This window comes from Dipodomys merriami, unplaced genomic scaffold (genome assembly GCF_024711535.1).
Source record: "Dipodomys merriami isolate MVZ:Mamm:240054 unplaced genomic scaffold, mDipMer1.0.p SCAF_354, whole genome shotgun sequence".
Lineage (NCBI taxonomy): Eukaryota > Metazoa > Chordata > Mammalia > Rodentia > Heteromyidae > Dipodomys > Dipodomys merriami.
This window is the reverse complement of record NW_027205093.1, coordinates 172,284-196,150: the sequence shown is the minus strand read 5'-3', so window position 1 is coordinate 196,150 and position 23,867 is coordinate 172,284. Positions and strand designations below refer to the sequence as shown.

General features: G+C 43.4%; 1 protein-coding gene across 1 annotated transcript in view; it reads right to left on the bottom strand.

The window, feature by feature from the left end:
* Positions 1-23,867, bottom strand: part of Ctnnbl1 (catenin beta like 1) — a 161,645-nt gene that overhangs the window by 13,448 nt on the left and 124,330 nt on the right. Inside the window, exons 12-13 of the mRNA XM_069988321.1 lie at positions 13,689-13,786; positions 11,604-11,684 (exon numbers count right to left, since the gene is read on the bottom strand). Coding sequence (XP_069844422.1) covers positions 11,604-11,684; positions 13,689-13,786 — 179 coding nt within the window. The remainder of the gene's footprint in view (positions 1-11,603; positions 11,685-13,688; positions 13,787-23,867) is intronic.

Here is a 23,867-nt window from a genome sequence, read left to right as displayed (position 1 = left end):
AAAGACAGAAAGGCCTCTTCTTTTCCCATTACCCATCATTGTAACTTCTATGTGGTCAGCAGCAGGGGTGGGGACACAACACAGGAAAGGTGGGTTACTTCTGACTTTCATGCATACAAAAAGCATTCAGAATGAAGGCTTTGTAGTTCTCTACATTGCTACAGTTTAAAATGTTATTATACCTAAGTGTCCTTACTAGCAAAGTTAAAGAGGGCAGGGAAGGGATTATTAATCCCATTGCACAAATTAGAAACTAAGGCACAAGGAGGTGGAATTGCTCGTAATTACATAATCACCAGTTAATAGAAAATGGACTTCCCAAAGCACAGGACTCCTGTCTGCTCCACTTCTGATGTGGAAATGTGTACCACAGTGCAGAGCATTTAGAGTCCTGGCCCTACTAAGTGCTTGTAGCCAGAATACCAAACTAAGCATGAAGTTAAGGCAGGGAAAGAGATAAAGTGCAAAGAAAAAAAAAAAGGGTAAATGAGGGTAAGGGAAAGCCCTTGTCTTGGTTACCCAAGTGCTAACTGTCTAAGGAGGTCACAGAGACACAGGAAATTAGAAAAAGACCAGAAAGTAAAGGGATGTAGTATGTATACAGGTTAAAAAAATAATTTACCGGAGGCAGGGGATAGCTCAAGCCTAGAGTGAGGACTGCTTCAAAACAAATAACAACATTTCCCCACCCTATAACAAAAGAAAGATGGAAGGAAGGAAGAAAGGAGGGAGGGAGGCATGGAAAGATAGATCACAAGCAGTAGGTGCTGATCAGGGCAGGTTGGCAGGTATCCTGGAAGAAATGACTTTTGGTAAGGCTTCGAGGCTCATGACACAGCATGCAGGAAGGCCTGATAAGCTATGGTCTCCCTGACATCAGGGGACAAGCTTCATACCTTCTACACATCCTGTTTACTAGTGCCCTTTGCCCTAGCATGACTGCACCTCCCCTGCCTTTTCTGGCTTAATTGTCTTCCCTGTTCTCTATCACAATATATTCAGTCTAACACGTGGCAGTCCTCTTATACAGATCTTTCCCTGAGATCTGCTAGCAGATACAAGTCTCCGATCTTTCATGCCCAGATCCTGGGTTTGTACCTCACCCAGCACCTCCCATGGCCTGCTTTGTGCTTATGATTCTGATGTGTGCTTCCCTCCTGTGTGAAATATTTACTGTCAACTGAGTTAAGGGAAGCTGAGTACTAGTGTGGACTCACTAAGAGGAAATAAAAGGAAGTGAGTGGTGTTGGGCACAGTTATTGAGATGGGAAGTCACCTTTATTATCCATTGTTGTTGTATTGTATGTGTATTACAAATGAATTAATGAACCTCTGGCTCCTTTTCAGGATTTCCAAGACATCAAGAAAGAAATTAATCTTGGAGTAAGGACTTGGTATGGTTCTTCAGGTATCTTTAAGAGAAAGTCTAAGGGTGTCTGAGACTCTCAGACACTGTTAGTACAATTCAACTGGTGCCTCTGGTTAGGATTCAGTCTCTGGAGAATGTAAAAGTGATAGGAAAGTTGTGAGAATTAAAAGATTGTGACAAGCCTCTTCCTCGTCTCTATCTTTCTGGGTGAAAGGTTCCCAAACTAAGTATTCAAATTATCTGATGGTTATGCTCTAGCTGTACCTGGTGGACCTGTTTCTCCTATGCTACAAGGATCCCAATGATAGCAACTGACCAAGAAGCAGGTGGGTTTTTAAGTTTTTGGGAACTGCTAGGGACCAAACCCAGGGTGTCTTGTGAATACTGGGAAAGTATACTCTAATACTGAGAAATACTCCCAAACATAGTCAGGTTTTAAAATCAACAGTGCAGCCCATCCTCCTTAGCACACAGACAATGAACTAATCATGAAGTACTTCTCAAAAGTCCCCCCCTCCCAGAGCCCCTGACAACACCAGACCATATAGATAGATGAGGAACTTCTCTGGACTAAAACGCAGAAATTCTGCCACCCAGTTCTTCTGTAAGGTGGGACAGAGTACTCAGCAAACAGATCAGATCCCAGCTTTACACTAACTCTCTAGTGTCCTTAGGCAAGTCAACCAACTTTCCTTGGCCTCAGTTCCTTTGCCTGGAAAGAGAAGCCTGAACTAGCTCAGGAAAGGCAAAGAGGGATGTGCCTAAGGCTAACTCTATTCCACCACTTGTCTGCAGAGATGAACTGGAAAAGAGATGTGAAGCAATATTGGAGCTGGGGGAGGGGTGTAAAGAGCCCTGAAATCAATTATCATGACCACCCTGACTGAAGGATGGCAGTGGAAATGTGCTACACTTGATATCATACTCAAGAAGGTTCCTTGTGGCTTTGAAAATCTGCAGCAAATCTGGGGCCGAGGCACCTTTCTCTCCAGAGGTAATGAGTTTCTGCCTGAACACAGGCACATGGATGGCTTTAAGCCGATAGCTCTGACGATCAGGACAGCCGCTGCCAAACATGCCTCAATGCACTGTCACTTCAATGGGACTTGGTGGGTCAGCACTGACAATTTACTCCTCTTCTCATCAGTAAATTAAGCCTCCCAGCAACAGGATGCAAGTCCTCGGTCTGCTGTTACACTGGACAGGCCATTTAAAACAATTAGGGCAAACAAGTCCAGTGCTCTTCAAATGTGAATATGGTTAACACAGAATAAAAAAGAAATACCAAGAGGAAGTGGCGCTGTAGCTCAAGTGGTAGAGTGCTTGCCTTGAGCTGAAGAGCTGAGGGACAGCGCCCAGGCCCAGAGTTCAAGCCCCACGACCAACAACAACAACAAAAAAAAAAAAAAAAAAAAAAAAAAGAAATACCAAGAATGCAGTGACCTTAAGGACGTGCATTTATCTTATAGGCTGGATTGTGTTTGAAACAGAATAGGAGAGTTATGGGTTCAAGAGAGTAGTCCACAAGTTAATTCATATTCTCAGTCTCCTCTGAGGGTGGCTGTCTTGCTGGCAGCTCGGCATTTGCCTGGTACAGCAGGCACTGGCACCAAGAGTGCACAGTAAATATCACTTTCAGATTTCAGAGATGGAAAACTAAGACAGATGACATGACTACCACTCATTCAGGTAGTGGCTTGAGGAGTAGAAAATGCTTCCTTAGTCTAAGGCCTTTTCTATTCATCCTTTTGCTCTCAGCACAAGTGGAATGAGAAGAAAAGTAACATTTTTGAGTCCTTTAGAAGGTGCCAGACCGTGTACTATTTGCATGTTTACCCACAAAAATCTCCAGAGGTTAAAAAAGCCCAACAACTTCCAGAGGTAACAACTATGACTATGTCCACTTTTCAAATGGGAAATTGAGGCTTGAGAGATGAAATCTCTCTTAAGGTCACAAAACTCATGGTGAAGTAAGTGGTGGAGATAGGACAGAAATGCACAAATTTGGTTCCAGGCCTGTGTTCTTTTCATAATTCAGAAGAAGAAAATGTCATAAGTTTTATGGCCCTTTTCCAGGATTAACACATGAACAACTCAAGGGGATATTTAAAAAAATATGCCACACGTAAATGTAAGGTCATCTAGTTTCTTGTCCTACCTTTTTCCTATAAATTGAAGAAACTTAAAAAGAAAGGGGAGAAAAAAACCCAGACTGCAGCTAGACCAGAAAACTCCACACGCAATTTGAGTTGAGAAACAAAACACTCTAATAGATTTTGTTTTGCTCATTTCATAAGAAAGGCTAAGAACAAAAACTTAAGCTGGGCACTGGTGGCTCACGCCTGTAATCCTAGTTACTTAGGAGGTTGAGATCTGAGGATCACAGTTCAAAGCCAGCCTGGGCAGGAAAAGTCCATGAGAGTCTTATCTCCAATTAGCCACCAGAAAACCAGAAGGCACTATGGCTTAAGTGGTAGAGCGATCGACTTGAGCTGAAGAGCTGTGGGACAGCGCCCAGGCTCAGAGTTCAAGCCCCATGACGGACCAAAAAAAAAAGAACAAAAACTTAGATGGTAATTCAATGAATGGTGCAGTGAGTAGAGCAGATTGCAATTCATAGCAGCATCAGCCTATTTGGGGGCTGCTAAAATAAACAGATTCATCTCCAAAGATAACATGGAAGTGGTATGTGTAGCATCAAGGTGCCATTACTGCACCGTTGTATGTGCCTACGTGTATGTGTGTTCCCCTCCCTGCCACATCTCCACTTTAAATGGTCATCTGTCTTGGGGAGCTACCAAACTGCCAGCTTCCTATTCTTCCTGACTCTATCTCTCCTGGCAGTCAGCTGCAAGCCCTCCAAGTGAGCATGCGATGTCATTTCTTATCTGCTCCTGGCTGATAGAAGGGGACGGCCGTAAGGGGCTTCTGTGAAGCCATTATGAATCCCTTGTTTCAATAAGAGAGGACATGACTCAGCCAAACATAAAGCCCCAATGACAACGTGGCCACTGTCTATAGCTATAGGCCAGAAGCACCCACATCCAGAGATACCAGCTCTTTTTTCAATTCCAAAGCAATGGGAGAAAAGTTAACCATGGGGGGCTGGGGGCATGGTGGGAGAGAGGGGAAAGGGTGATGGGGGACACCATCTCCAGCCAAATAAAACCTTCCCCTAAAGCAGGAGACTATTCGAGGAGGATCCTAGAGATTGTAAGTCTTTGTCAGGTGGGGAAATGGAAGCTGGAAACCCAGTAAAGAGATTTGGGGGGGAATGCATAGATAATCTCTCTAAACCTCTGGGGATAGCCCTTTGCTCACAGTACAGAGACTGACTATACATCAGGCCACTTTAACAAATGCCAGGTTTTTACAAACCTTATTAGTGATCAAATGACCCTGCAATAAAGCTATGATGAAAAGTGGCCACACACTGCACACAAAGCAAGGCATCTTCCCCTATGTACAAGTCATGTGTACCAGACGTGGCATTCAACTTGGGCTTTGGCTTCACAGCTCAGGCTCCTCTTATAGAACCAGGCTACCTTCATCACAGGGCTGTGTCTTCATTTCCGAACAGATTTAACATCTGCTCTCTAAAAAACAGCACAGACTGCTCATGTGAAGATCAACAATATATAAGCCAGTCTTGAGAGACTCAGAGCATCTTTGATAGCAGTTATGACCAGAAAATGATGTTGAAGGAACAGAAAAAGTAAAATCAGTCTCTCCTCGAAGTTGGTTAGGGGGAGAGACAGACAAGTGTACAGGCCCAAAGCACTTGTGAGAATAGCTATGACTTATGGTTCCCTCCCTCGTGCCAGGAACTATGCTAAGTGATTTAAATATATTTATTTATCCCCCCAAACCCTCACAAGGTAAGTACTAGTATTCTCATCTCCTCACAGGTGAGGAGACTGAAGCAGGAGAGGCAAAACCAAGAGTTGGGACTGCAGCCTGGACCCAGAGTTCCTGATCTTAAGGGGAGGCTTATGTGCAGAGGGTGTGCTCAAGGTACCGAGGTGAGGAGGGGCCCAGGGAAGACTTTCTGTAGAAACTAGTCATGAACAATACATGGCAGACACTCAACACCCTTACTGACAAGTCTGTGTGCCCAAACCCTGACAGATATGGAGGGATCAGCCAGCTGCAGGAAAGGAATGTGGCAGAGGTGCTGAAGAAGTATTCCAGGCAGAATAAATACAGTGGGCAGATGTCTAGCAGGTTTGAGAAAGTACTAATTCTGAGAGGCACAAGAGCAGAATGTTTTTTGCCTATCATGAGGGATGGGGCTGGCAGAGGTCAATGATAGGGTTTTGCCACTGAAGCTAACACAGCACCTGTGCTTCTGTGTGTGGTGGGGTGGGGGTGGGGGGGAGTGGTGGAAATGACTTCCCATTTTAGACACTCCTGGTTATTGTATAGAGCTAGAGACACTAGATGCCAGCTGCCTGAAATAAAGAGCTGGCAGTGAGGTCAGGAACAGAGGACAGGCTGTAGAGATGTAATTTGTAGCATGGATGCCTGGTGGGAATAAACAGATAGTGCCCAGGGGCCGAGTTGGTCAAACTGGTGAGTGCCCCAGTGTTGGAGGAGGGGAAGAGACTACCCAGGGTTCAGGCAGCAAGTCTAGGTTTGGACTTAGTGAGCCCGTAGAGCCCTTGCTGGTGTCCAGGGGCAGCTGGCTCTGAATGTGCAGAGATGTAGGAGGTCCACCACATAGCCTAGTCCTAGCAGACCCTGTAACAGGCCTGGGAGGTGGGAGACGAAGAAGCAATTAGCTTCTCTGCTGAGGACAGAGGGTCAGAAGGGCAAATGAGTGCCTCAACTCCACACTGCAAGGCAAATGACAGATGTAGGTCTAGAACTCAGGTCCAATGACTTCTCTCAGCAGAAGAAAGGATGACTGTGATTGGGAAGTAGGTAGGAAAGAGGCAGGAAAGGGTGAAAAGACACAGAGTCAAAACTGTGATGTCGGGCTGGGAAGGTGGCTCAGTGGTAGAGCGCTTGCCTTGCATGCCTGAGGCCCTGGGTTCGATTCCTGAGCACCACATAAGCAAAAAGAAAAAAGCCGGAAGTGGCGCTGTGGCTCAAATGGTAGAGTGCTAGCCTTGAGCTTTAGAGCTGAGGGACAGCAGCCAGGCCCAGAGTTCAGGCCCCATGACCGGACCCCCCCACCAAAAAAACAAAAACAAAAACTGTGATGTCAGAGAGGGAGATAGGAGAAAGGAAAAAGCACCATGATGTCTCTCTCTCCCGATCCCTACTAGCTTCTCTACTGGCAGTGAACTCTGTTCTGGTGAACACATGGTCTGAGGACATTTAGGAATGACTCTGTTAGAGAAGAGCTGAGAGAAACTCGCAGCGGGATTCTCTTTATAAAAGCTTGCCCAGGAAGCTTCCAGCACAGTGAGCAGAAGAATCAATGGCAGCCACACTTCACTGTCTGAATCCTCACCTGATGCTTCAGAATCATGCACCCTCCGTGTTCATGCCTGTGTTTCACCCCCTTTCAGACAAATCTTTGCGTGAATTCTGTATGCGGAGAAAACGGTCAAAGCCTGCTTAAGATATCATATCCTGTGGGTATGGCCTCATTACAGAGTCCATCTTTTTCTTTCCAGGCAAAAGACAGGAATGATTTAACTGTGGCAAAATTAGTATGCAATTTGTAAGTCATTATGGTGCAAAGTATGTGGTGAGAACACTTTATTGAATAAACCTGCTGAGTATAATTTTCCTAAGAACTAAGAAAGAAAAACCTCTTTCCAAGGCTCCCCTCCCTTTTTCAGAAATCCCTGCCAGCATCTATCTAATTATGTCTTACTTCTGACAGCCAGAAGCCGAGCAGGCAGGCTCCGCACATTTAACCAACAAGGATCTTAGTATTTTCTGGGCTTCAACTTGTTTTGGGGAGATTGGTGAAACCTGCTGAGACAAGCACCCTGGATATTTACTGATCGCAAGGACTGCTGCATACTAGAAGAATTACATAGCCTCTAAAAGTTCAGGTCACAGAATGGGCAATAGATAAGGTAATCTGACTAAATTATATGCTTGTGTGAATTACCACAGTGAAGCCCTTTTCTATAATTAATATACACTTAAAAGTGAAAAAAAGGATAAGATAAGCTATAATGGAGGCAGGTATCAGTGTGAGGGGCAGGGCCAAAGACAGGATGAATGAAGGTGACTATGGTCTAAGTACTCTACACACCTGTGTGAAAACAGAACAATGAAACCTAAAATTGTTTTAAGAAAGGGGAGGGAGATGGAAGAGTGGGATGGAAGGGAGTACAATGTATGTATGGAAACGTCACAATGAAACACCACTTGTAAACTAATATATGCTAATAAAATATTTTAAAATGTTCAGTGTGTGAGGCCCTGAGTTCAAGCCTCAGTACCGGCACACACACATAGATCTTGTTAAGATCTATCTATCTATCTGGTTAGATCTTGTTAAGCAGGAGCCATAAGGTGTTTTGTCATACTCATGGACTCTCAAGACATTGACCAGTCAGGCCATGACTCAAGATGTGGACTAGGTACAGATGGGTGCAGTAATATGGCTGGGGCAGGGAAGCTATCTACTCACAGCTGGAGACTGGGAAAGGCTTGGCTCTGTGGTCCACACTTCTCTCAACCTTCACTCCTGGAATGTAACTCCTTTCTCCTCTCTTCCCATGGGGCTTCTTACCTACCACTCCTCCTTTGTTGTTTTCTCCTAGACAGGCCTGATTGGTGTCTTTTAAGGATCAATGTGACCTCTAATCTTGTAATCTTGTGTGTGTGTGTATGTGCGTGCGTGCGTGCACATGCGAATACTGGGGCTTGAGCTCAGGGCCCTGTCCCTCAGGCCTTTGCCTTCAAGGCTAGCATTTCTACCACTTGAGGCACAGTACCTCTGAGTAATTTATTAGAGATAAGAGTCTCATGGACTTTCCTGCCCAAACTGGCTTTGAACTACTACCACTATCTTCAGATCTTAGCTTTCTGAGTAGCTAGGATTATAGGCATGAGTCACCAGCCCTCAACTTGTCCCTTAACTTTTTTGCTCAAGGCTGATGCTTTACCACTTGAGGCACAGCTTTACTTTTGGCTTTTTTTGATGGGTGAATCAGAGATTAAAGTCTCAAGGACTTTCCTGCCCAGAATGGCTTTGAGCCTTGATCTTTAGATCTCAACTTCCTGAGTAGTTAGGAGGATTACAAGTGCCTAGCCTGGCTCCCAGCCTTTAAGGGATAATTCATACAACAGCTGAGGGTGATCCTTATTGCTCCCTCTAGCCCGCCACAGTACCATATGCCTGGACTCATTCTTTCTTTTTTTTTTTAAATATATATATATTTTTATTGTAAAGATACTGTACAGAGGGGTTACAGTTACATGAGTCAGGTAATGAGTACATTTCCTACGGAGCATTGTTACCCCCCCCCCCCTTTGTTTTTCCCCTACCATCCCTTCCTGCCCCCGGGCTCCCGCCCCCCCCCCCCCCCCCCCGGCAAAGTTGTAAAGTTTAGTTTCCAACAGTGTCTTGTACTTTTCATTGTTACAATGGGTCAACCTGTATCCGTGTTTCAGCATTTTGTTATTTCCCTCCCCTTCCCCAAATTAGAAAAATGTATATATAAGATGCAGGGCACCGGAATCAAATACAGTGAAAACAGAGGTTATACCATGGGGAAAAACATACAAGAGAAACAAAAAATATTACATAGTACATTGTAAGTATGTTAAAAATAACAGCAACAAAGACAAAACCTCTGTGTCCCTATCTTGGGGTTCATTTCCCTTAGCATCATCTTATATGGTCATATGTACATAGCTTTTGACCTTCTCTGCCTAGTTATTTGGGCTCATTCTTTTACTGGCACTTGGGTGTTTTGCCCACAGCCAGTGACTGGCACAGTGCCTGGTCAAATGACTAGAATCTTTGTAGTTTTCTTGGTCAACTGCAAACCACAGACATTTGTGTTATGCCCAGAGAGATTCAAGATTCAAGGGGAAGGGTACCTCTGAGACACTGACAATGTTAACATCTGATCCTATAATCTAGTGTTTGTTGTAGACTTGGTTTAGTATACATACAGGATATTTATTCATTACTAATCTGATGGCATATGCCATCAAAATGCCTGAGAATTAAGCATTCCATTCAAGTAGTTCAATTCATAAATAATAAAATAATTCATTCAATTATTTGCTGAAGTTCCAGATGGTGTAGAGCACCAAAACTTAATGTGGGTAAGGTGGGGTGAGGAGACAACCTGTTTGTGACTGAGAAGAGAGGACTGCCTGAGGGAGAGGTGAGAAGGAGGTTGTGTTGTTCTGAGTCACTTTACACCTGTGCTGTGGCTTCATCTGCCAGGATGGAGCTAAGAGCTGCCAGCAAACACTGCTCACGGACGCACCCCACCCCAGCTCTCTGAGCAGCACTGTAGTTGCTGAGCACTAATGGCTTTGGAATGTTTGCCAGTGCCCAGCAAAACAACCTTGGCATCAAGGAGGCAGATGTTTGTCAGGGAATGGCAAGGCCAGAGCCTGTGGCACTCAGCCACCTGGTGAATGCTGGGGGAGCAGTGCTAATCAATTTCACCCCCTTGTCAGTGCTGATAGTAGATAATCTTTTGGGAAGGGGGCCAAGCTACCTAACAGCTACATATAAGATGCTCTCTCATAACCAACTCCTCATTCTTCGTCTCCCTCAGGACAAAGCCTCATCCTAGACAAAGTACCTCTGTACTGCTGGGGTAGCTGGTATGATGGCTGTGCCCAAAGAAAGTGGTACTTGGCTCGCTTAAGAGTGACAAAGGAATGTCAGCAGAAGCCAGAACATCTGCCATCAGCAGCAGCTTCTACTTACTGAGCCGAGACACTTTATACTTTGTGGTTAGTCATTGAATTCACTGAAATGGAGGTATTATAATTCCCATTTTGTTGATGAGAAGACCAAAGATTTTAGAAAGGTCAATTCAACTGTTCAAGAGCTTAGATCAAGAGCACAGAGCACCCTAGCAGATCATACTGAAAACTGCAGTAGGGCTGAAGCTCCAATGGCCTCATGGCTGCCCACGTAAGTCAAGGGGAATTTTTGTTTGTTTCTGATTATCATTTGGACAAAGAAAAAGTATACCTTACTCTGGTACTTCACCAACCACTCAGTGCCTCTTATGTTCAAGTTACTGTACAAGGAAGAAAAATGGAAAAGGAACATTTCATCAAAGGAATAAAACAGAGGAGTGGATTGTGCACTGAAAGAGTTGGATATAGAACATGCTAGGTAGGCTCTGAAGTCCAGCTCACCATTTAGAGACTGCTTTTTATCTTGCAATGCTATCTTTGTATGAAGGAGAAAGTCCCAGTCAATCAATTCAATCAATCAGCAAACATCTGAGCACTTCCAGGTATAGAGCACAGGAAAATCACAAGAAGGAAAAACACAGTTATTATCTACTGGTCTTTGTAAGTGAAGGTGGAAGGCTGGACTTGGGCCTGGCACCCAAGCTGTGGTATGGCTGGAGGGCAAGTGTAAGAGCTCTGTTCATAGTTGGGGTGGGGGTGGGGGTGGGTGCTGCACAGGGCTCTCTCACCCGGGAGTATCCAAAGTCTCACAAGTGTCTCTTTAAGGCAAGAAGACCAATTAGAGAACAGTGATCCAGCAAACCAAGACCACAGGGAAATAAGGTTTCCTACATACTGTGAAAAAAGCAAGGAAGGGAACACCAAAGACTGAGGAGTGTCATGTAGGGAAGAGAACAGAGATTGGACATTAAAAGCTTGCCCTGATTATCGAGTATGATGATTACAGAAGTGGAGATGGAAGTGGGGGAGAAACACAGACACTGGGGGCGTCTCACAGTGAGCACAGCCCCATCAGGAAAACTAGCAAGGCTTACTTCTTCAATGAGTCTCAGCACAAGAAAATGCACCGGTCATGTTGGACCCTAGGAGGTCACCTGGCTGCAGCCATGTGGGCCTCCCTTCTCTGGTTTCCAGTGTTCCATTTCATAAGCAGGGGAGTTGACTTTGAAGACTCACTGCTTTCTCCCAGCTCTTCTACCCTGGGTATGCCCTGCCTTAGAACGCCTCCCTCAGAACAACATGTTGGGGTCACCATGGCTGTAGATGCATCTTTGCTCTCACCTAACTTGTTGGGGAAGGGAGGTACACAAGGGATCGACTGAATGGGGTGCAAGTCAATAACTGGTAAAAGGTGGGCACGGATACGTACATGTTTCTCCCCTTCAATCTTCTTGTCAGCCACCTGCATTGCACTCAGGTATTTAAAATGCAACTCCATTAGTCTGTCAACCTGAAAGAGAGATTTCACCAGCAGGAGTGAGAAGGAAAGAGCACAGCCCCCTCATTTCACTCACTGCTTACAAAAGGAGACGACGCTTCCACTTCTGCCATGGGAGAAGAGCGCTGCTTAGGAACACATCAGGAATAGAGCAAAGAGCCAGGGCAGAACAGAGCAAACACTTAGAATGCATGGCAGCCTCAATGCAGGACCATTCCCCAAAGAAGATGCATTCCCAGCTCTTCTAGCACTCTTGGGACTTCAAGTTGTAATAACAAATAAATAAATAAAAATTCAAGTGCAAAGAGAAAGTGCTTGAAGTAACATACTTGATATTCACTTAGAACTTTACTGAGATCTTTTTTTTTTTCCGAACTGCCCCAGAGCTGATTTTTCTTTTTTTAAATTGCCTTAGTAAAAATTTTTTAGTTGCTTTTGAATCAGAAGAGAGTGCAAGAAAAACTCCTTCAGTGACTTGAAACAAGGCTTTGACTTTTGTTCAGTAGTAACTTCAGAGTCAGTTTTAACCTTAGCAGAGTCAGGCTTCGAACATGGCCCAAGGACTACTCAGAAGGTTTGGAAAAGTTTTATTTTTTTCCCCCTAAGAACTTCCAAAGGATTGAAGGAACAAGGTGAAGCTCAGACTTCTGATCTATCTTTTCAGAAGGTTAGCACCACCATGATTCTTGACCACCTTGTATTTATTTGCCCAGGAGCGGACATTGGTCAATTAGGGATATTGCTCCTACATTGCCTCAGACAACTCAGGAAGTCCATGCCCAAATCCCTGTAGCTATAGTGACCTGAAAACTTCATGTATTTTTGCTACAAAGTACTTCCATGTCCATTATTGCCTTAAGTCATAAACAAAATAAAACACCCCGATAAAGTAGCAGAGGAATGACAACAACCCTCATTTATAAATCATCCATAAAGGTGAGGAGCTGGAGCTCAGATGTTAAAAGATGTCAGAGTATGTATGACTGCTGAGTTGTTCTGATGTCCTAACCTGATGGCACTCTGCAGCATTAATTACACTGCTCCAATCAGAGGTGGGCTCAGATACTCCTCGACCTCTCTCAAAAGCAGGAAAAAACTTCAGCCCTACTTTGAACACAAGCAGGAAAGCACTTATCGTAAGTTCAAAGTTAGGTTCTGAGCCTTCGCTTTGCTTTGAGATTTTCTACTTATGTATGGTGCAATAAAGCACACAGACATTTTGCATTCAGCAGCCTGGGTTCAAATCCTAGCTCTGCTCTTATTAGTGGTGTGATCTTGGATGAGTCACATTATGTCTTTAAGTTTCAATTTCCAATCTGACAATACCAGTGATAGTGACATAAGGATGAACCACAGTTATGAGATTACACGCAACAACGCAAGGCAGCTGCTCTATTATCCACTCCTCAGCAGTCACTCAATAAATGGCAGCTCCTATTATTGTTACAATTGTTTGGTTTGGCACAGGAGGCAACAATATAAAATACCCATCCAATCTCATTTAGTGATCATCACCAGCTCCACAGCCCACCTAGGATGAGCTCTATTGATTCCTTATCATCACCACCCAGTAAGACCTCATCTAATTCACCTCCCATCGACTCTTCCAGATGGGTACTAAGGGCTCCAATTTCAAGCTGGGGAAGTGAGGTTTAGAGTGGCATACATCAAAAACAGGCTCAAATCCAGACATGGAATCCAGAGTTTATGCTATCATTTAGCTCTGCTGTGTACCCCTACCCCCATCCCAACCAAAATCCCATTAGAATCCACCCTCATTGGATCTATATAACTGCCTAAAGTACCCCTGGCTACCTTGCTCAAGGGTTACCACTGCTCTCAGGAGAGGGCATTTGGACAGGGAACAGTGGAACTTTAGAGATGCAAGAGCCCAGATGCTGGAGAAGGTGTTTTAGGGCAGCAGTGCTAAACCCAGCTTCCTCAGATTCTATAGTGTAAGAACCTTTCCCTACCCACCAGTCCTGCTTGCATCCTCAAGGTCAGTCAGTCACCTACCTTCTCACTGTCATTTTCTGTGAATTTATTCAGGAGCCGGGTCCGCTGCTGCCCTCTCAGGTTGCGCAGGAGGGAAGCCAGGATCGAACAGACATGCTCTGGGTGGGAAGGAGAAAAGAGAACATGCTGAGATCAGAGCAGTAATTATTACCTCTCTTCAAGGCCTGGTCTGGTCTATTGAAGGAGGAATAAGTGGGCCTCTCAGACTGCTGCTATTGATTAATAAGACAAGAACCTCAATGGTGTCATCGGAAAACTGCACTGATTTCCACACTGCACAGTCCGAAGGGATGATAGACTCAAGGACAACGTGGGCGAGGGATTCAAACTAAGTGAGGATTTCTACCTTGCCTGGAATTAATTGGTTTGTATTGTCCACAAAAATACCTCAAGCTAATCTCCTCTTTATAGAAATATAGCTTGTGAACAGAATATGAATACTAGCCATGCCACGGACAAGTGATGAATAAGAGATGTTCCATTGGAGTCTCAAATTACTATATAACTTTCCCAAGCAAATGCCCTGGAATTAAATAAGAAATATGATAGGACTGCAGTACTATGTTACATTCTGGTGCAGCTTTTAAAACCCCACTTCCTGTGTAAGGGAACCGAACTGTGAGCCCTTCAGGCCAGAGATGGTGCTTCCCAAGTTCCCACAACTCAGCAGCTTCTGGGAGCAACATAGAAAAGAGGGTAACTGAAGGGGATGGCACAGGCTGCTATTGTCTAAAAAAGAACTTTGAAAAACTGTCAGTAACCACCTTGAAAAGGATGTGACAGAAATCAACTTATGGAGAAATGGAAAAGTTTATTGTGAAATGAGATGCCCAGTGTGGATAGCGAAGATTCTGTTTGAAAAACCCAGGAACATCTTCTTGTGCTACCGTCACCCTGAGTTCTCAGTCGTGTGACTATTAAGTGCAGCCACAAGCAGCAGCTCCGTTTTTGACTGCTTCATAGCTGTCATTCACTTATATCATAAGCATCCCCACCCCCTCATTTCTCAATCTCTGAATGCTGGACTTGCTCAGTTCTCAGACATTTACCTTCTCTCTATTCACTTCCTTGGTGCGTCCACCCTGACCTATGGCTTCAGGAATCATTGACATGATGAGAACTATAGGCCAGTCCTATCCTCTGAATACCTGTTCTCACATGCCCCTGCTCTTGCCTTCTTGACATAAAACAGGTCCTTTCACTTTAACATGCCCCAAAGCAAGCTCCTCACCTTCCCACTGTCTTTTCCATCTAGTTCATGGCAACCAGGTTTTCAAATTTCTCAAACCCTCAAAAGTCATGTCCTTAATAAAGGTGCCCCAAGCAGCTTTAGCATCAGATTTGATCTAAAACTCCATCTCTATTATTCACTACCACCACTGTTGCTCCAGCCCACACTACTTTCATCCTTGCTAGGAACATTCCACAGCCTGCTAGTGAGACTCTCTGCTTCTTACATTCCTCCCCCTTGCCCTCCACCCATAGACATATTCTCAGAGCAGTCAAAATGCTTCTCTAGGTTAAAACCCAAAGGTAGATCTGTTTAAAATCCTCCAATGACTAACCACTCACTCAGACTAACTGTTTCTGACACCAGCTGCTCCTACCTCAGGACCACCGCCCTTTACTCTTGACTCTGAAATGCTCACACCACTACTTCATGTCACTTAGTCTTTATATCCACGAGGACTCACCTGCCTCATTCTCCATGAGGCTCTTCCCTTGCCCACTCTCTTTACAAATGCAAGGCTTAACATGGCCTTTCTAAAGACTCATCAGCTTTATTTTTCTCTTTATTAACAACTTACTTTCTTAAATACTGTATGTTTACTTATTTTGTCCATCTCCTTTCAACTAGAATATAATTTCTATAAAGGTAGAGTTTTCAATTTTATTTGGTCACTGCTGTATCTATAACATAAAACAATGTCTATGTGGATAGTATCTATAACATAAAACAATGTCTATGTGGATAGTTGTTTTTAGGAACACTTGCTGAAGGAATGGGAAGAAAGCAGGCTCTCTGTATAAACCTTCCAGTGGTGGTGGTGGGTTGGGGCCCAGACAAACACTAGAATTCTAGGTATCTTTTAAATGCCTTCAAATGGCTTTCATACCTTTGCCTACAGTGCCTATCCCAAACCCAGGAGAAAACGATGTTTGTTCGCTAATATACTCTCAAAAGATTCCCGTTACAAAATGGTCTTTAAAGGGTACTTGCATTCTAGAGTAATTGGATGGCGTTTTTCTACGAAGCTAGTAGTTTCAAGAAAATATCTCTAGTTTGTAGATTCTTTTAGGTGAAATAATGTAAAATGTTTAAAAAAATTAATATATGGTACAGAGGTATTATGAACCTTCTCAAGATCTTTGGTTCCTCCTATATCTTTCAAGTCTGTAAAGCTGGGAGTGAGGTAGTGTAACCTTGTCTGCAGAAAATGCAGGTAGGATAGAATGTAAGTAGGAAGTAGAAAGAACAGGTCCACAGGAAGGCAAAGAAAACCAGTAACCCAGTGTATGGATGAGCTAAAATGGCATAGCTCTGAATGAGAAGGTAGGGTAAGAGGGGACAATCTTTGGAGACAGTCAGGGTAAGCCCTCTTGACCTTTGTAAATGACAAGGAAAAGTAGAGGCAGGAAGAGTAAGGAGACTTACACAGTCTGCAGTCCTGGGCTACATACACAGAATGTGGCTTTGATCCCTTCAGTTGGTAAACTGGTATGAGACAGGCCATAACGAATGTAGTCAATTTAACAAACTCAGGTCTGCAACTTTGGAATTACTTTGTTTGACAGCTGGAAACAATTGAGAGAGAGGAGAGAGAGAGAGGAGAGAGAGAGAGAGAGAGAGAGAGAGAGAGAGAGAGAGGGGGAGAGAGAGAGAGAGAGAGAGAAAGTGTTGGTGTGTGTGCGTGTATAACATTAAATGCACTCTGATGGATCTTTATCATTCTAGACAGTATCTACTTATGGGCCTCCCTACCTCCACATGTACATGACACTTTAGCTAATGGCTCTTGTACCTATTCCTATTTCCTAGAATGTCCTCTTTTCTGGTCATCAACTGTAATTTAAAAAATATAATTTTATTGTTATTAAGGTGTTGTACAGAAGGGTTATCATTTTGTTTATTTATTTTGTTGGGCATAGGGCTTGAATTCAGGGCCTGGGCTGTCTCTGAGCTCTTTTGCTCAAGGCATTCTACCACTTTTAGCCACAGAGCCATTTCCAGGTTTTTGGTGGTGAACTGGAGATAACTGTCTCACGGACTTTCCTGCCAGGGCTGGTTTTGAACCCCTCAGATCTCAGCCTCCTAAGTAGCTAGGATTATAGGCATGAGCACCAGTGTGCCCAGGAGGATTATCATTTTAGAAATAAGTCAGGTAATAAATAATTATTATTGTTTTTATAATATCACCCCTTCCTTTATTTTCTCCCAGTTTTACCTCTCCATCCCTACCCACAAGTTACATAGTTCATTTTTGTAGATTTTTTTTTTTTTTGGTCAGTTGTGGGGCTTGAACTCTAGGCTTGGGTGCTGTCCCTTAGCTCTTCAGCTCAAGGCTAGTGCTCTACCACTTAAGCCACAGTGCCACTTCCAACTTTCTGAGTGGTTTATTGGAGATAAGAGTCTCACTGACTTTCCTGCCCAGGCTGGCTTTGAACCATGGTCCCAAATAGCTAGGATTACAGGCCTGAGCCACCGGCGCCTAGCCTATAGATTTTTTTTTTAAACTTAAGATTTTCAAATGTGTATGTATCTATGACAATATATATATATATAGTTTGCCCAAATTAATAATACTATGTTTTTCATCTATGTTGCAAAGATTTTCTCTAGTTTGACATTTGTCTTTTAACAAATTCTTATTCTAAGCTAAGATTTAGTACTACTATATTGTTTTGCTGAAAGCAGCTTCAAATTCCTATCTGAGGGGCTTAGGAATAGCTTAGCGGTAGCATGCTTATCTAGTATGCATGAGGCTCTGGGTTAGATTCCCAGCACCCTCCTCCCAATTGTAGACAGGGTACACTGTCACTATTTTATTATGTATCTATGACAGTAGGCTTATTTGGGACTGTACACAGATTTCTCATTAAACCTTCACAAATCAGCTATGAGAAGGTACCATCCTCATCCTCATTTTACTAATGTGCAATCCAAGGCCTCGAGAGGTTAACTCATTTAAGACCACAGGCTTGAGTATGTGGTGATTCCAAATTGTAAGCTTTCCTATCACGCCCACAACAAAGGCAATAATCAACACCGTTAAAGAAGATACCAGAAATGAAACAGCAAAGCCTGAAAATATACTTCATATGGCACTCACTGTGCCCAAAACACAGGCACTATGCAAATGTGGATTAAAAAAAAAAGCGACAGTTTTAATGAGAAGAAAATGAAGCAAAAGGCCATATGGAGTACAACATGAATAACAACTCCTCTTCTCTATTTTACCAAATTAGTCTTTCCAGAAGCAATTTCTTCCAGAGTCTAAATAAAGAAGAATCTTTGGGTTTCAGGAAGTTCCAAATACTGAACCAGAACTTTGCAGTAATTTTCTCTCTTAATCTTGCTGATTAAGTAGGACAAAAAAGTTCCAAAATAGTGTTCTTATCTACCCTAACAACAGGGTGGGGGAGGGGATGGTGGCAGGCAGAAGGTCAGGAACTGGGAGAAGAAAATGTAATATACAAAAGAATCATCCTATTAACATGCATTCATTCTCACAATACATCCCATACCTTGGTCCAACTGTAATGTACATAAACACAGATGGTATTTACCTATTTGTAAAAGATAGGTAGTCCATTTCAGGAGACCTGAAGCTGTCCGTGTTGCTTCACTTCTGTCTAGAGGTGGCCTACTAGATAGGGAAACACTTCAGCTACCCCAAGTTTTAGTACACAGTTTCATTAGCTACTAATAAATGTAGCTTCTCTAAGAACAGATTTCAGCCCAAGGTGGTGTCAATTTTTCATGCACCAAGGAGAAGGGGAGAGCTGCTGGCACAGAGAGCAGAGGAGATAACAGGTTTATCTGCTGGCCAACACCGCTCAGCTGCTCTATCATTCCGACAGGATAAAATGGGGGTGAAGGATGGCTACAGAGCTGTCAATGCAGACAATGGATGTAGTAGCTCACTGCAAAGACTGCACACATACACATGCACATATGTATGTGTGTGTGTGTGCACGTGCATGTACGCATGCACGCGCACACACACACGCACGCACACATGCACACGCGCACACGCGCGCACACACACACACACACACACACACACACACACACACACACACACACACACACACACACACACACACACACACACACACACACACACACACACACACACAGAACCTATCAGGCTCCAGAGTAAGAAGGGCCAAGAAAAATCTACATTTTTACCTCACTAAGCTAGGGGTGTGGATATCTGGGGTCTGGGTCGAGGGTCTGGTATTGATATTGTGTCTGAGTCCCTGCCTGCTGGGCACCCTGCTCAACACTCAGATAACTGGCTGCCTCAGACACTAATTACTGAAACTGCCTGGAGTGGTGGCTCTGGTTCACCCTTCCCCCAGCTCTACTTGCCTCAGGGACTCTCAAGGGTAATTAGCAATGGGTTAGCCTGGTATACATGCAAGAGGCTGGATGTTTGATTTTCTAGGGGCAGAAAAAAGTTTTGTAATTTTCTGAACTAGAAAGAGGGTTAGAAATCTTATGCCAGCCTCCTCTGCAGGTCTGAATACATAAAGAATGTCCCTGAGAAGGAATGTGGTTTGCCTCAGGTTAAGACACCTGTGTGAATTTATGTAATCACTTAATCTCAGTAAAAATTTTTATTAAAAAAGACACCTGTGTGGGGGCCATTGGAATCTAAAATCTACAAAGTAGTGTCTTCTCCTTGCCACCCAGGTCAGGGTACTTTTGACAATCTCTGTGAACCCACATGCATGCCATCCCTCCTAAAGGACATCCACAAATGTAAACATTTTTCCAGGGACTTCCAATGTTCTCTGATAGCTCTGCACTTAAGGACTGTTGTCAATTACACCCAAGTCAGGAGTCTTTCCAGATTAGCTCAGCCAGACATGGCAGTCACCCCAACCAGTATTTAGATGGTGTACCATTTTGTAAATAGGATGGAGTAATGTTTTCCATCATTACTCAAAAACAAGTATGCCCAAATCCTAGTAGGCGTTTGGTTCTTCTCTATGAGAAGAACTGTGTGCCTTTCAGATAGGCCTGCTTACAAGGAGGCCTGACAGGGTATCCTGATAAAAGGCACCCAGACCGTGAGAGGATTCACACCAAGGACATACTCCAGACAGGATGACAAGTCAATGAATTAATCTGGTGTGAGGCTTCAGGATCAGCAAGACTTGGATTCAACTTGTCTCTGGAACTCATCTAGCTGGCTCAAGCATGGTGCAGGCTCCGAGTCTCAGTTTTCTTTTCTGTAAAGTGCATCTGTCCTGCCCATCTATGATATCTGTTGTGTGGAATGAGTTATGTGCACAGTAGTCCTCATCAAATTGTAGTCTGAGATCTGAACTATCTACATAGAGCATCTAAGAGATCCTCTCATGTGCACACCTGCCAGAGTGCTTCAGCTAACTTCTTCCACGTTACAGCTGATGACATTCTCCCCACTGATGGTGTTATCTTAATTTGCTTCTGCTGAGAAAAGCGGGAACCAACTTCCTTGACTCTTAGGGCTCTTTTCTATAAGTCAAGATTTGTTCTAACCCCAAAACTGAGCAAGGCCAACTTCATTCAGATTCTTTAATTCTACAATAAATTTAACCAAACTGCCTATATGGGGCTTCCTTTAAAGCCAAATAATACAAGATTCTGGGAGAACTACAGACAGCCCAGAGAAGGGCAATAACTATTTACTGTGAAGCTGAAGGACACAGCAAGCACATCTAAGCAGAAATGGCTCTATCTCTGAATAAAAATACATGGATTTGGCAATAATAGTCATTGCTTTTTGGTCTTGCTGTGAAAGCTAAAAACAGAACATGTGATATGCATAACAAATAAAAAGTAGCCTGTACTTGAGTTGTATAAGCTCAGTATAATTACAATGCACCAAGTGGTGTTTCACCAGTCATTACTTCATTCAAAATTCTGAGTATCTCTTATGTTCCAGGCAAGGTGGCAAGTACTAGAACTGTAGAGGCAAAAGAGTCTGAGCTGGTGCTGCTCATCATCTTCTGAGCAAGTTGAAAAACCGCAACAACAGGGTATATCCAATACACAAGGCCCCTAAGGGTCCTTATCTCATTTGGGTAGAAAAGAGAGATGAGTGGGGTGGCTACAAAGATTGATGGTTAGGAGGGTAGAATTAAGACAAAAGGAAAATATTTTTCTCAAACTTCTGGGAGAGACATGAAGCTGGATATGACCCTGACAAATGAATGGTCATGAACATGCAGTGTCATTTGGGGAGAATAAAGTTGGTAGATTGACAGAAGCCAGAATCTGGGGTCCTGTGGTTACATTGAACACTTGAAGCACAAACCTGGAGCATATATATTCTTGAAGTCAGGGATGAGTGGAAAATGGCGAAGGGAAGAAGGCGATGAGGTACATGGTAACAATGCAGACATTGAACCTCTTTATCCTTCTTAGCAAAAGAGATTCCAAGTGTGCTGTGTGCTAAAGCTTTAGTGTGGCAGGTGGCGGGAGGCCTGCATTCACCAGAAAGGAAGAAGAGCTGCTGGTGGCCACAGGAGGCCTCTGAGAATTCATTTATTCCTGAAATAGTCCGAAGAATCTCATCATGTGTAAGATACAGTGTTTAAGATAACCAGACACTGCTCACGTCTTCCAGGAGCTTGTGGTCTATTACATCCAAATTACATGACAGAAAATGGTGACTGTGAGGTGATAAGCATGTCAATTAGCTTGGTGGGTGCTCATTTCATAATGTATATATATCAAAAACTCAGGTTGTCCACCTTAAATATGTACAATTTTTATACACAAGTGGTATCTCAAAAAAGTTACAAAATTAAAGAAAAGTACAATTACATTGTAGCAAGTGATAATGAATAGGGAAGAGGTACCAATTACTGATGGAACAGACATTCTCCCAGCCAAGGGAACTGGAAAGAATGGCAGGAACAAGGCATTTGAGCTGAGCACAGGGAGGAGGGGTAATGTGAGTGAACGTATTTCAGGCAGAGAGACCAACATGAAGCAAAGGGATTAAGCTGAAACACACAGGGGACAAAGGTTTGGAAAGAGATCAGTGTAGCAGGAGTAAGGAAAGGATAGAAGTTGATGATGAAATTGGAAGTTGATGAATAAATCTGAATGCTAGACTATGAAAAGTAGACCCTAACTACTGTCCTGATGACTTGGACTAGCCTGGCTGGCCAGCAATCCTAATGGTTGGGTCAGCTAGAGTTCTATTCTTAGCAATGGAATGGTCCCTGTACTTTACCCATCAAACCCATATCCTGGCAAGATCTTGCAGGACTACTTTAAATTCAAGGCCATGCTGCAGAGTTGCCTTTGTTTCCACCAAGCATCCAAGGCCATTAGCTCTTGTTTTAAGAAATTCATATGGCAATGTTCTTATACTTCTAAAATTATAACCATCTGTGTTATATTCTCGAACCTCACTGCCCACCTCCCTCTAGCTACCCCAGATGGACAGACATTCTTGTTTCTGATACGATTTGAGATGCAAACAGGATGTTTAAGATACTCTAATTAGATCGATCTTCACTTCGGCAGTGGTGTGCTGGAATACAGATGAACCTGTTCCATGCCCAGCACTGGCAGGCAGCTGAAGTAGCAGGAGGCCCTGTCAAATCAAGCCATAACATTACACTCCTCTCCTTTATTATTATTTTTTCCCTTTTTACATTTCATGATAATGGACATCTGCCTAGCAGGGGATGTGGCAACCCAAGAAGAGTCACGCATGTGTGCTCAGCCATGCCAGTTGAATACTGATGTAAGGCAGATCAAACACTCTTCTCAAGGCAGATGGATCTGTGTGAGCATCTAAATATAACCTCTTTAACACATACACACAACGCACACACTCCTGTTCTTTACGACCATCTCTGAATATTCAGTATATGGCAGGTGCTGTCTAGAGACTGGCTACTTAAAAGATGTAACCCTTGTATGTCCCATTATGTGTCTAAGTGGGCTCTGCATGCATCACATTGTTTAATTCTCACTACAACCTTAGGGGATGTTTTTGATCAGTCTCCCCATTTTACAGGTAAGAAACTAGAGATTTGGTTGGAAAAAGAAAATGATTTCCTAGAGTCTCACAAACTAGGAAGTGACCATGTTAGTTTCACTGTAATAAAACTAGATTATTTCTCTCGAGAGTTAAAAGAATACTCAATGAGAATATGGGAACAAATAAAATCATCAGATAGTCCAAGTACTTAATGCCTGGAAAGATGTGGCAGGGGAGTTCTCTGCTGTTGCCTGTCTGTGCATCATGCTGGACCAAAGCTATGCTGTAGGCACCTACCCAAGATAGTATGGTCCTCAAAAGGCCTGATCTGCCTTTGTCCTCTCTGTCCCTCATCGTATGCCAGTTCAACGAATGCTGAATGTGATAGCCTAATAAGACACATGGCGAGAGTTAGATTTAAGAGGTGCAGGCACACGTGTGGGCACATACACACATTAACATACTTCCTGAAAAAAAAAGAGAACAAAAAGAAACATAACTTTTAGAGTCTGGATGTGCCAAATTCCACAGAATGAGTAGAAAGGGCATTTGGGCAAAACACAAGAGAGGCTTAGCGGCATGGAGATAAGCAGAAACAAGAAATAACTCAAGGTAGATAGCTGTGGGGGAGGTAAGGGGATGGAGAGGTGAGGCAGGAGAACTAGTCAAGAACTCTGGACTTTATCCCACAGGACAGACTGGACAGATGATGAGGAGGCAGCATGACCAATTCTTTGCAGTGTGCAAAGATAATACTGGAAAACAGAAAGGGATGGACACTGGAGCAGTTGCATCAGATACAGATTACAGGATCAGGATCAGGTGTATCTAATTGTCCCTAAGCAATAATTAATTGAAATAATGAACTTTCAGAAAAAAATCCCAATTCCTTTCTTCCTTTCTCTGAGTGACATAAAGAATACTAGGAGAGCCAGGCGCTGGTGCTCATGCCTGTAATCCT